The sequence below is a fragment of the Oratosquilla oratoria genome, chromosome 4 (genome assembly GCF_046742065.1).
Source record: "Oratosquilla oratoria isolate Oo_2021 chromosome 4, ASM4674206v1, whole genome shotgun sequence".
NCBI lineage: Eukaryota > Metazoa > Arthropoda > Malacostraca > Stomatopoda > Squillidae > Oratosquilla > Oratosquilla oratoria.
Genome location: NC_134780.1, coordinates 56700253 through 56714925, shown reverse-complemented (window position 1 = coordinate 56714925; position 14673 = coordinate 56700253). Strand labels below are relative to the sequence as shown.

The following is a 14673-nucleotide window of genomic DNA, read 5'->3' as shown; positions in this document are numbered from 1 at the left end:
AATTAACAAAATTAGCCTACCCTCATTGGTTTCTGGATAAAGCCCTTAGTCAAGGCAGAGCAAGTTTTTTCAAACACCCTTCCACTAAGTTAAAGAAAGAGAGACAAAATCCCCTAGTCATCCCCTTCTCAGAGTCCATCAGTCAATTGTCCAAGTTTCTTCCCAAAGAGAAAGTAAATTTAATTCATAACTACCCTAATACTATTAATAAAAAAGTTGTTAATGTTCACCAGAGGTTGAAGGAAGAACATATCCCAGGTGTTTACTCCCTTCCATGTAAAGATTGTAACCTTTCATACATTGGCCAGACAGGAAGAGACCTACCGACAAGATTAAATGAACACAAAAGGTCGATTAGATATGGCCAAATAAATTCAGCAGTGTTTCAACACGTTGATAAATTTAATCACCGGTTGGACTGGGAGAAATCTGATCTCATTTACAAATCAGGGTGTGGGTTCAGAAGGAAAATGGTGGAATCAACATTAATTGATTATCTGCCCACGATGAATATTTCCAAGGGTCAATGGACCCCAGACATCATTTCAGGACTATTCATCACCAAAAATATTGTCAACAAGCTTCCTCCCCCTCCCCCTGACCCGACCTCGTGTCAGCCTCAGGTCAACTAGGGCTGGGGCAGTGATGTTCTGTATTTTCTCGTGTTCCCTTTCTTTTGTAAGAGGTTGCTACTTAAGATAGCCTCCTCCCTGCCACTTTGTACTACTGAAGAGGATTGCAGGTAGCAATCGAAATATATAGTTCCGCCTACGCAACTCTTTCTTTCGTCCGACTGTGGTGTTAGTTGTGATTTATAAATGTGTTACTACATTTCTCACCTGTGATATATATATATATATATATATATATATATATATATATGTATATGTATATATATGTATATATATATATGTATATATATATATATATATATATATATATATATATATATATATATATATATGTGTGTGTGTGTGTATATATATATACCGGTGGCACGGTTGGTAGAGTCCCTGACTGTCACTACGGCGGTCCGGGTTCGAATCCTGCCCAGGGCTGAAATAATTTCAGTATCGCTGCGCTTCGAGTCGTTACCCCAACTCTTGTGGGCGGGGAGTTGGGTGTGTGTGTGCGTGTAAGGTCACGGCATTACCCATAGATCGGTCATACGAGCTCTGAGCTCTCTTCCGGGAGGGAAATAGCTGTCGGTCGCGAGTTCAACACGTGTTCCAAAGACCAGGTTGAATACATACATATATAGGTAGCGTATTCAGAGAAACACGAATCTTCAGTAGACGCCTGATTTATGTCGTGTGGCTATGTACTATATCTTCTATCTCTTGGTGTAATAAGTTTTTTAAATAATAAACAAATAAATGAATAATAAAGACTTTGGTGCTGGCATCTTCTGTGAAACTGTACATTTCATTACGTTGAACATTTGTAACGACCCATATATATCATGAAAACTAGGCAATTTTATAAAAAGAAAAAACAAAATATTGATTACTAATTCTGAAGAATCTGTTGAAAATAAAGGAATATTGTGACGTCATAGCTTACCGCTGTATGACGTAAGTGGGAAATGGTGGCTATGTTGTGTTAGTTTTCGGTTGTTCTTTGAAGAAGGCAACAGACGACAATTTTAGAAGAATTAACACCAATGTTGTTGTTGTTGTGTTTGACTGACTCTCAGCAATATTTGTCGATCTAGGGACTAGCTAAAGAGAATTTCAGGACGTCTGTTTTCATAGGTTAAACATCGTTTGATTCATCGGTGCATTTTCAAGTACTTGTTCAAAGTTCCAACAAACGAAATCCTGTAAATCAAAGAAACAATTAATTCGTCCTTCAATGGTATTTACTTCCCTGGTTGTTGCGAGGAAGGTATTGTGAGCTTTGGTTTTATAAATTTATTACGCTCAAGAGTGACAGACAATGCATGAGAAATTATTTGTACATAGTTCGTGATTCGCAGAACACGCCGTTCATTACATGGATAGTATACAGTTTACGATTAACATATGGAAATAGCAAAAGATATATCTATCAATAAGTGGTGATGGACACAGCAGACTGCCATGCTGCCAAAGCCAAAGTATTATCACAGGATTTCTGCTTCACAAGACAAGGCTTGTGAATGTTTTGTACTGCACCATTGCTATGCTTTTAGGTTAATTAAAGTATGAAATAACCAGTAAAAAATGTGGACTTATCTATTTTTAACTATTACTTGAATTTATTTCTAATATTTGAGGGTAAGATAAAAATAAACAAGAAAAAATCGGCCGAAACATTCTATCTACAGAAAATGATACCAAAAGTCACGAATGAACTGACTTATGGCTTATGTTTACCAAAACGCAGGGCTCATTAGTCTTAGGATAGATTAGATTGGGCCAGAGCATGTCATATTACGTTAGGCTGGGGATTTTTTTTCTTCATAAATATATTACGTTCAGCGGGCAACAGACCTGGTACATGAAGACGTAGCTATGTACCTAAAATTCGCGACTCGCAAAAACGCGCTCTTTGACTGAAGTGGAATATAGTAGACAAGTACGAATCTCTAGTAGCAGGGATACAGCAATCGAGCTTCAAGTTATATATATATTATGCACTTAATGACAGCACATAAGAGATAAGATCCAATGATATTCAGCATTACTTGATGGGGGGCGCGTGCGGAGAGTGGTTATAGATTATTTAATTAATCAGTTACACCAAAAGGTGTCCAGAATCCATTTATTTACAAAAGATTTATATTTCTCGTAATACACAGCCTAAATATGTATCTACACTCAATATCCATCAACGTATGGATGAGTATGTCTTCTTGAATATTCTATTAATACAGCGAAAAGTGGCCATCGTTAAAGTGATGGCACACTAGGCTAGCATGCTACTTCGTTTGAGTAGAAACGACTTCGGTTGCAATATTTTAAACTTCCGTAAGAATATCTCAACAACGTTTCTAAGATTCGTATAGGTTTAATTAACTTCTCGTTGTTCGTCATTCAGCTTCTCGCTATAGAACGCAAGAGTAATTTGACATTAGGAAAAAAAAAAAAAAAAAGTAACCGAAGTCGTTTCTTCTCAAACGAAATAGCAAATGTAAGTAGCATGCTAGCAAGAAATGTCTAGTGTGCCGTCATTGTTAAGTCATTGGTGATCGAGGCTGGGTAGTCTCCCATGAGGGTTTGTATTTGTTGGGGAGCTTGTGGTCTTGAGGGGAGATTTTGATGGTGATGGTGGGGGGAGGGAGGGGACTTGTAGTGGTGGGAGAGTCTGTGTTGGTGCAGGGGGGGAGGGGAAACTCGTGGTGGTGTAGTGATGGCAGAGGAAGGTTGTGATGTGTTTTTGGTGGGTAAGCTTGTGATGGTGGAGGAGCTGGTGGTTGTGGGTGGGTGACCTTGTGTGATGATCAAGTAGCTTATGATGAACAGATGAAGACAGATTAATATGATTTAATTTCTTGCAGTCACCTGAAATACATTAGTGTAACTAATACCAGTAAAACAGGAAAAATAATCATTTGTTAGCTTATGATGAACAGATGAAGACAGATCAATATGATTTAAATTCTTGCAATCACCTGAAATACGTTAGTGTAACTAATACAAGTAAAACAGGAAAAATGATCATTTATTAGCTTATGATGAACAGATGAAGACAGATCAATATGATTTAAATTCTTGTAATCACCTGAAATACATTAGTGTAACCGATACCAGTAAAACAGGAAAAATAATTATTTATATCTCTCATTTATTTAATGGCAGTCATTTCTCAACATTACTTCGATTTTTCATCAGTATTTCTTCTTAACTGTATCAACTTTTTCCTTTATTTTTGCATGTTCCCCATGCAATATGTAGTATAGTACTGAAATACATAACACCAATAGAAAATTTTAACAATGCAGAAAAAATGCACATCTGCTATTTCACTTTCAGTTATGCCACACCAAAATTGTGGCTCAATTCTGCGTTGCCGTGGTTGATAAGGTCACAAAATGAAAAGTAAACTCCTTGTTTAGAGCTGAAATTTGAAGCTCAAACGACGAATCCTGGCTCAGGCTAGCTTTGAGTTTAGATAATATAGTTTGCAATGCCAGGCATGCAAAAGCAATGGCCAATGAAAGCATAAACTCAATTACGAATATTTCCTTATGAATGCATTTTCAATACAATTGAATAAGCTAAACTGTTCGTATTCCTTACTTGTGTTCCAATTGTACTCGTCTAACCCTTTGCCACCGAGAAGATAAATGAAATTGTCTGGTCAGCTAGAGTGATAGAAAAGGCGCCGCTCATTAGAAAAAGCGCTAATCGAAATAAAAAAAATAGTATCCTGCTCCCTCGAGAGATTGTTAATCTATCCTGAGCGGATGTGAAAATCACGACACAGTCGGTGACAATATAGTATGCCAGCTCTATTACTATTATTGTTGGTCTGTCAAGGGCAGAATAATGATGACTTCCTTTTATTTGATTTTTTTTATAACAACAGAGAACAAAGCAGTGGGAATATAGGAAGTAACGTTTGTTTCATTTGTATTCATGAACACTGTTGTTTAGGTTGTATCTTGATTTATATTTTTCTGGTTCCTCGTTCATGCAAGTTCATAACAAGCATACAGATATATCCGTTAATTTCTTAAAGGGATGTAAATGATATTCAGAAAGGCATCCAGTGGGATAAACCCTGATAATCAGTTACTGGTGTAACTAAATGTCCACCTATTTGAGGGTGGGGACATATTTTCCAAGTGGGGACATTTTCCAGGTGGGGCCAATGTAGTGCTATGTTTGAAATGAAACATCAGTACCAATTATTACTACTCGTGAACAATTAGCAAGACACGAACGAATTGCAAATAGCTAACATTCAATGTTGTTAGTAGTAACACGTTTAGTAGCCGCTAATGCTAGCGACTTGTGAGCTACCACTCTCCTTTCCCAATGTCAACGGAAAGTTAATTAATGCATCAGAATACGATTAAGATTCTGGTGCATTCGGCTATGACTGACAGCAAGCAATCAAGAACTAGAGTTAAGTAATTTAAGTGCTTTATATGTGTATCTTGGTGGACTCCAATATATAATGGTAATTATTTCAAACTTATTGGTGGTGATTTACTTATAATGAATTAGTTATGAATCTAGTGAGTTCTTTATAATGGGTCATCTTCACACACCACATCCACAACCAAAACCACTACTTCAGCATTCACAACCACGACCACTACCCCAACAACCACTACATCTACAACCGCAACAACAACTACTACAGTAACCACAACAACTACAGCCACCACTGCCAATGACCGGGAAGGAGGAAACAACGTTTGGTTGCAAAGCGTTGGCAGCAACGCTTAACAAACAAAGCCTCTGCAGCAACAATGGGGACCTTTCATTGTTGAGCCTTCCTGACCTGACCTCAGACATACCAATTCGGATGGTCTGAGTCTGAATTTATCCAGTCTTTTCTTTTTCTTCTTCTTCTTCCTCTTCTTCTTCTTCTTCTTCGTCTTCTTCTTCTTCTTCTTCGTCTTCTTCTTCTTATCATTATTATTATTATTATTATTATTATTATTATTCTTCTTCTTATTCTTATTATTATTATTATTATTATTATTATTATTATTATTATTATTATTATTATTATTATTATTATTATTATTAGTAGTAGTAGTAGTAGTAGTAGTAGTAGTAGTAGTAGTAGTAGTAGTAGTAGTAGTAGTAGTAGTAGTAGTAGCAGTATTTGCAGCAGTAGCAACTGCAGTAGTAGTAGTAATAGTAGTAGTGCGAGTAGTAGCGATTGTAGGAGCAGCATCAGCAGCAACATTAATAGTAATATCACTAGTAGTGGCAACAACAGCAGTAGTTGCAGCAGCAGCAGCAGCAGTAGTAGTAGTAGTAGTAGTAGTAGTAGTAGTAGTAGTAGTAGTAGTAGTAGTAGTAGTAGTAGTAGTAGTAGTAGTAGTAGTAGTAGTAGTAGTAGTAGAAGTAGTAGTAGTGGCAGCAGCAGCAGCTGCAGTGAACGTAACTGAGTAGACATGGAGTGAAAGGCGCCGTTGCATACTAAAGGTGCTTATCCAGCCAGGCGACATTGGCACCACGCAGTTGCTATGCTCTCCGATGGGCCAGGCTTTCGACAAAAATGTTGAATACAGCCTTCAACCAGTAGACATGTTCCCTTCGACAAGGTAACTTTTTTGTTTAATGCATCATGGGACATGAGTTTTTATGTTGTCACAAAACAGTTTTCGACGATTCGACAAAAGAACATAAGGCTTAAGAATGAAGGAGACTGCAAGAGACCATGAGGCCTACACTAGGCAGTTCCATGTCCACCACCTGTCATCCCCATCCGTAAAGCTGTCAAACCGTTTCTTAAAACAACTAATAGTTTCAGCGCTCATTACATGGTTACCAAGTCTGTTCCATTCATTGACTCCCTATTAGTAAACCAGTTTTTGCCTATTTCCTTCTTAAATCTAAATTTGTCCAGTTTAAACACATTACTGCGAGTCCTGTCCTGTTGTCTTAATATGATGACCTCGTCTGCGTTACCCTTTTTAAACCTTTGATCCACTTAAACACCTCTATTAGATCACCTCGCACTCTGTGTCTTTCCAGAGCGTAAATTAAGGTACCTAAGCCTCTCTTCATAAGGTAAATTTCTGAGCCCATGTATCATTTTGGTCATTCTCCTATGTACTGATTCTAATGAATTGATGTTCATTCTATACGACGGAGACCAAAACTGTACCGCATAGTCAAGGATGGGTCTAACTAACACTAGATAGAGTTTGATAATTACCTCTGCATTTCTATTCGTAACCGTCCTAGCAATGAAACCTAATGCTCTGTTTGCTTTATTCCTGGCGCTAATGCACTGTTTCCTGGATTTAAAGTCAGGACTCACTAGAACTCCCAAGTCTCTCTCGCACTCAGTTTTCTCTAAAAACGTGTTATCTAAGCTATATCTATTTTCGGGGTTGTGTAGCCCTACGTTTAACACGCTACACTTTGAGATATTGAAATTCATTTGCCATTTCACCGACCATGTGAACAATTTGTTAAGATCGTCCTGCAGAATCTCGGCGTCGTCTCCTGACCTAATTTGGCGTCCTATTTTAGTGTCGTCCACAAACTTACTAACATCACTATTAATCCCATTGTCCAAGTCGTTTATGTACATAATGAACAATAAGGGACCCAAAACCGAGTCCTGGGGAACTCCACTAGAAACACTCCCCCATTTGGATTTTACACCATTTATGGTGACCCACTGTTTTCTGTCACTGATCCAAGCTCTAATCCATTCTAACACTTTTCCTCCTATGCCATGGGCTTTGATTTTATTTAGTAGTCTCTGGTGGAATAAGTAGTCTCTTGTTGGGCAAGTAGTCTCTGTCGACACGATGCCTCGGGAAGCAATCGCTCGTAATAAAGAAATAAAGAAATAAAATAAAAAATAAAAATAGATGATGATAATAATAATAATAGCAGCAACAACAATAACAACAACAACAACAACAACAACAACAATAATAATAATAATAATAATAATAATAATAATAATAATAATAATAATAATAATAATAATAATAATAATAATAATAATAATAATAATAATAATAATAATAATAATAATAATAATAATAATAATAATAATAATAATAATAATAATAATAATAATATAAATTATAATAGCAATAATAATTTCGAATATTTTCAGAACTTAACTGATTCTGGAAATTGATTCTTGCTGCAGCCAGGTATTTCTGTTCATTTAATACTGAGTTTCTCACCCCGGGGCTCGTAAACACCCCAGTGATACTTAATAGTGCCTGACGTTCAATACTGTTGGACAGACAAATAACTAAAGTTATCAATAAAGTTATATAGTTATATAAAGTTATAAATTCCCTCCTATGACGATAATGCTTCTACTTTATGGAGTCATTACAGTTTGAACAATTTTATAGTAACTTTCAATACCAATGTGTTTTGAATTGGGTATAATATATTACCTTTATACGAGTATATTCAGTGTCTGATTAATGAGAGTACGGGTAGACAGGTCTTATAACTCGGGGTGCTTCACGGAGAAAAGGTCCAGAACTCATGGACCAAATGCCTATTACTTAAGGCGTTATCACACTGGGCTATTTTCCTCCGACTGTTGGAGCAGATTTACAGCCCACAGCTTTCGAAATGGAAATTTATATGCTGGAGGAAAATTATTTTCCTACTCCATATCAAATGACATTCTATGTATTTTTGTTGAAAAAAACAAAATAGTTTTATCATAATGCTTTTACGGCGAAAAAAAAGTTCTGGAGGTGGGTGGTACCGCCGATAAATCGGAGGTTGGAGGAAAAGTAGCCCAGTGTAATAACCCCTCTAGGCTGACCAGTTAAGTTCCCCCAATATAATGGACATGGCAAACCACGTGCCCAGCATGAGTTCATAGTTACCCCCTTATCTTGGTTATCTGTGTAAAATTCTGTAGACAAGTAGTATCTAGCCATTGTTAGAATGACTAAGGATTTCCTCACTTCAACGAATGCGGGTTGGCTAAAGGAGTTATCACACTGGTCTAATTTTCCTCCCACATCCTTGCTCCAACCTCCATTTGAATAACTAGAATAGGACTTCGCTTACAGAAATCTAGACTTCTCTAAGAACATTTCAACATCATGTCTAACATTCGTATAGGTTTACAATCTCGTATTCCATCATACAGCTTTCCTATATATGCGTGTTGGCACTATGGCGAGTGAGGAGGAAATTAAGGTGACGTCACACCACGCTAGCATGCTACTTGCTTTTGCTACTTTAAGTACAAACGACTTTGGTTACGATCTTTTGTTTTTCAAATGTCAAATTACTCTTGCGTCATTAGTGAGAAGTTGAATGACGAACTAACAGAAGTTAAACCTAGAATACAAATGTTAGACCCATTGTTGAGATGTTCATGCGAAAGTCTAGAATACTGTAACCAAAGTCGTTTCTACTAAAACGAAGTAGCAAAAGTAAGTAGTATGCTAGCCTAGTGTGCCGCGAAGGATTTGCTGCTCGTGATGAAGGTCAGTTCTATGGCATAACACACGAACAAACGATTTAGTTTGAACTGAAGTTTTCAAGCTTTCACCTCAAATAAGCAATTGCATAGGGAAATATGAAAAAAATTGTCGGATAGGATATACTCGTATTACGTGCAAAGCAACTCATATGTAATGCTGATAGAACAAAAGAACCGAATATATATATGCTAAGAGATGGATCTTTAGGAATAAGGAGAGATATTGGTTGAAATTTCTTTGAAAATAGAATTGTAGACACTTGGAGTAGGATTCCCAATCGTAGAAATCCTAATGTGTGGGTCTTTGTGCGTGGGTGTGGTATAGATGAGAGTAAAAGTTCAGAGGAGTTTGGGAAAGTACGCGATAGAAGAATGTTGAAGGTAAATGTGGGTAAAAGTAAGGTGAAATGGATGGGAGTGGGTACTTGCCTTTTAACTTGGCTACCTCCCTTGTAAAGGAGGGAAAAAGCCATTGGTGTATATATATATATATATATATATATATATATATATATATATATATATATATATATATATATATATATATATATATATATATATATATATATATATATATATATATATATATATATATATATTTATATATGGAAATAAACTCATCTGCTGGGATTCGAACCCTCACCTGAGCGTCTTGCCTCTTACAAGATGAAGACCGTACCATCACGCCATCCTGACCCTTCAAAATGAAACGACTTAGTTCACGGCCCAGTCATTCCTCCGAGGGCACCCGGGTGGAACGTGGTATGTACAGTATTTAATCAAATCCGTTATGCAGGATATATATATATATATATATATATATATATATATATATATATATACATATATATATATATATATATATATATATATATATATATATATATACAGTATATAGAGTTGGTGCGAAAATATGGTAGTCCCACGAACGTGCCAATATGGCATTTTGCAGTTTCCTGTTTATCTTGTGTGATCTTGTATTATAAAAACGCCACAGCGTATCGTGGACTCCAGGTGTGAGGGGATGTGCGCAATAAGCATTGTATGAAGAAAGAGTCTCTCTGCACTCTCTTATCTCTGTCGCAATCAAGGTCCTGGGTGGGCCATACAAACAACATAATCACAGTCATGTTAAATTCTGCGTAAATAAGAAAAAATCACGGGTTGGCATTATTTCCATTTTTTTTTTACCAAGCTATAAAAATAATAATAACTAGTAACTGCCCGTAAATTATGCACACGAAGGAGCAAACTTTGACATCAATGAACACGACTTCCAACAGTGACAGATATCTGAGTGTTGAATACACAAAAATGTTTGATTTGTTGTTCTATGTTGACAATTTGTAAGTCACGACAGTATATGTGCTTTGCAATGATAATACTTTCTTGGTTTTTGGATTAATATTATTATATCTATTGAGCTTATACATTGCATGAGGACTTTATAAAGTTGAGAAGATTAATTCATCACAAATTAGGGTTCCGTCCGGGACCCACTATTGCTCTTAATTTCTATCAGCTACGTTTTTTGTTTTGAACAAGAGTGGAATGCCTGTTGAGCAGGGAAGGAAGAAGGCAGGCAGGGGACAGGGGTGAGTGGAGAATGAATGTGTTTGGATATTTTGACGCAGCCCGAAGGGATTTCTCCTTGTCTTCTCTGTTTCCCACATGAGGGAATGAGGAGGGGGGTGGGACGCCGGGTAAATGAGGCAGCTCTGCTGTGGACATGCTGTGCCTTGCTGCATTGCTTCTGACCCTGGCAGTGGCCAGAAGACAGGGATGACCCTTCATCCATGAGCAGCTAAGACGAGAGAGAGGAAAGGGAGGTGGATGGGAGTGGAATGAATGCATGACTTGACCTGGCTTCCTCCCTTATATGGGGGTAAAAACCCTTTGTATATAGACACATGCTCTCAGCTTTTTTTTTTTTTTTCTTTTTTACAAATATATAATGTTTGCCGATGAATTCAGATGCTATACTTCTCCAATCCTCTTGTCCTACACATAAGTACCTGGAGAACTACTGAGAAATATTGGTTTGTTTCCAGCACTTTCTCTTCTTGGGGATTGAATTTCTCCCCCCGATAAATGTACACATCTTCGATTTATTCAACAGCACCATATTTCCAATGAAGACACATCGTTCCACTTTAGCCGCCTTTTATGACCCGTATTTTTTCGTTCTCTACCCATTTCTAAAAAATGGAGATCAAAATTTCATTACATCATTTATTCAGATCTAGGGTGGCCAGTGAAATTTCAGGAGTGGCCACCACATAGATAGGTTGCTGGTACATGGCGCTATCGACGTTTTCCTACCGGTTTTACCAATGTCGATGCCCCAGCCGTCTGCTTTTTCATGCAGTATCAATGAGACCCTTATTTTTCTCATGTTAGTCCAACATTTTTGTTATGCATGCACATGAATAGATAACCATCATTTCCGCCCTTTATTTAGCTGGCGTACTATTCATATTGTTACTACTGTGGCAGTTCCGGGAAGTGCAATGCAGCGATTGCAGGCGTTATGACGTCATGTCGGCCATGGGGGATCTGTACACCAAAGCATACTGCGTATATGTGCAGATGCAGTCTGTGGCGTGCAGAGGGGGTGGGGGGTCGAGGGGGGGATGGACCCGGAAATCCAAGTGGAGGAAAAAAATTAATAAATTCTGTTGTTTTATATTTAATTCTAATCAAGTGATTATGTTTCATGTGTGTTTACATATTCAAAATATTTTCCTTTCTCGTAACATTTCTCAGATTGTTCGAGGAAACTCCCGGTTGCAAGAAACGTGTTGCAACAAATTTTAAGAATGTATGCATATCTTCATCTGCTGACAGCTGAATTGGTCCTTGTAATACCAATGATGCCACTTCCCTTCTTGCCAATACATCCAAGCCATTCCTGACTCTGGTCTGGATCCACTTGGTTGAAGCGTAAAGAGGAACGCTTGACAACAAAGTTGCCAGCTTCAAAGTTACCAGCTTCAAACTCTTTCTTAACCTCTTGTGGAAGCTGGTACATTTCCTTTAAGTTAAATTGTTCCCCAGCGAGCATAGTTTACATGGTTGTAATACATGAAATATGGCAACATTTGCTGGAAAGCATAAAGATGCAGATCCCAGATTCCATCCCCTTGAGCACGTGTGAACAACAGTAATATTCTGACCATCTGCATGTATCCCCACCAAAACATGAAGTTTGGGTTTGTATTAGCTGCAATGAAAGCTTGCATGACTGATTCAAACTCCTCTGAAGCAAGCAACGAAATGAGTTCTTCAGTAGGGCCATTCTTCATGTTGAAGAGCATGTCCTTCATATCTGGATTATTGTCTTTCATAAAACTAACTAGCTGAGGAAGAAGAATGCACCACAGGGTTTGGAGAGTGATCTTATGGGCTCTAATTTCTTTGGTGTAAGATGTTCCTTCCAGGACTTGCTCAGCTGTTTTCTGACCAAGTAGACTGCCTTCAACCCAAGCTTCCAATAGACCTGATGATTGGACATATTTGCCCAGGACTTGTAGGAATTTCATGGTAGTGTGAAGTCCACCTAGCCTAACAATAAGGCAATCTTGGTAATCAGCTTTTGCCCACTTCAGTTCCATCAACTTTCAAAATAAAGCTTCATCCACTGTAATGACAACATGGTACTGCCCCAGTTTTCTGGCCACATGCTTACATCTCAGCACAGCTGCATTCAATGTGTCTAGGTCATGAGCAGGTGCCTGAACGATGGGCATGTAACCAATGCTTGTTATTTGAGGGGACATTTCACTATGTCTCTGGTTGAAGCTTGTCCAACCTTCCATTACATCTCTTTCATCTTGACGCTTGACAAAGAATGCCATGTCTTGAGCAGTAGCATTTGCAGCTGCTTTGTTCTCATTTGATTTTTTGAACCACTCCCGTTTTATGTTGACATAGGGCAGCCATTTTCTTTTACCACTCCAGCAGGAAAGCGCTCCTCCATCACAGGTGGGACCTGAAGGCTTTCCTTATTTGATGGTTTCACATCAAGAGGAAAAAGTTGATCACTTAGAATATGAATACAAGAAGAAAACAGCTAAATTACATAGTCAGAATAGAACAGGAATCACATAAAAAGAGGTTGTTAATAATGGAATGGTTGAATAAACTGGTAATTATGAAACTTCTAACTGTTTGACATGACCTTTCATTATCCAGTTCATATAGACCACTGATAACACTGAAAACACCCTTACTTGTGTTTTATTATATGAAACTCCATTTATTAATAGAATACGGGCAACAGATGCAATTTTATAGTGTACAAATGGTAATCCACCTTGTCCCTGTCAATCACAATTCATACAAACCCGCACTGCGCCCATCTTGTTTAAGTGAGAGTTGCATATATCTGGGCACTTAGATTCAATGTCATACGATGGATTCATATTAAGAAGATATTGAACTTGTAAAAAATGCTGTATGCCGACTTTTCCTCAAAAATGCCTACAGGTTTACAGAATTTTAAATTTGCGGCTCCGAGTATGTAACGAGCGCGGACAAGAAAACATCGTCTGTCTCTGGTGTTTCCTGCCTATTCTGAATTTCCTCCTAAATGAAAACCCATATTTCATATTGACTCCATAATATTTGTTTCCAGTGTTTTGATAAATTATTTGACACCCCTACAGACACGCAACAATTATGATTGGATACAAATATCCATTCAAAAAAGAATCCTAACAACTTGTAACCTCTGCTGCTCGTCCTTTGCATTGTCTTTATAAATAATTTGATGTCATGATGTCATCAATGATAAAAGTTTTAGTTATCACCAATGAAACAATAAATAGAATATCCTCATATTAAAAAAAATGAAAGAAGTGATAAAGGGAACAGCCAAAGAAGGTATCACTTGAGAATCCTTCATGGCCATTGGTTGAGAATTTTTATCTATTTTCTGGCCATCATCGACCGGGAACAATTGACTAACGATGTTGTGGAAACGATTTCCACATTTGATCTGCTCCTTTAACAAAAGGGAATTTATTTTCTAACCAGATTGGGAAAATGAACAGTTCTCGCTGGCTGGTCGTTATGGCTTGTTTGACTGTAATGAGCAAATTGACGCAGACAGTCTGTGTACGTGATACTAGTGACATTGGGAGATGGTGCAAACAGAGTGTATGTTGCATCATGTTAGGGTCATCCGCCAGCAAGCGAAAGGACAAAACGTTTTTCATTGGACGAGAAACGCGATTACTCAGCGATTTGAATCTAAATATGACTTGAAGGCAACCGCTGACGCAACCCTAAAGTTTGATAAGAAAGTCGTCTGAAATATACGCTGTCTGCTCCTCCATCACAACTCGGAGTGCTAAAGAATTCTGTTTGAAATTTAGATTTATTTCGCGAGACGAATGCGAACTCGAATGAAAATATTGGGGATGATTTGCGCAGAACGTTGTGAGTGCACTGACTCGGCTGAAGGTCGATACCAAATGTACTTGACTACGTTCATGTACGATGAGACACGTCACCACGGCCGGTTAAGATTATTTTATTTATTTATTTAGTTAGTTGGTCTTTTATTTGTCA

General features: G+C 37.7%; 1 protein-coding gene across 1 annotated transcript in view; it reads right to left on the bottom strand.

The window, feature by feature from the left end:
* LOC143024497 (uncharacterized) overlaps positions 1-12130 on the bottom strand; it is a 21021-nt gene extending 8891 nt beyond the window's left edge. The window contains exon 1 of the mRNA XM_076183306.1: positions 11945-12130. Coding sequence (XP_076039421.1) covers positions 11945-12130 — 186 coding nt within the window. The remainder of the gene's footprint in view (positions 1-11944) is intronic.
* Between the last annotated feature and the right edge of the window lie 2543 nt (positions 12131-14673).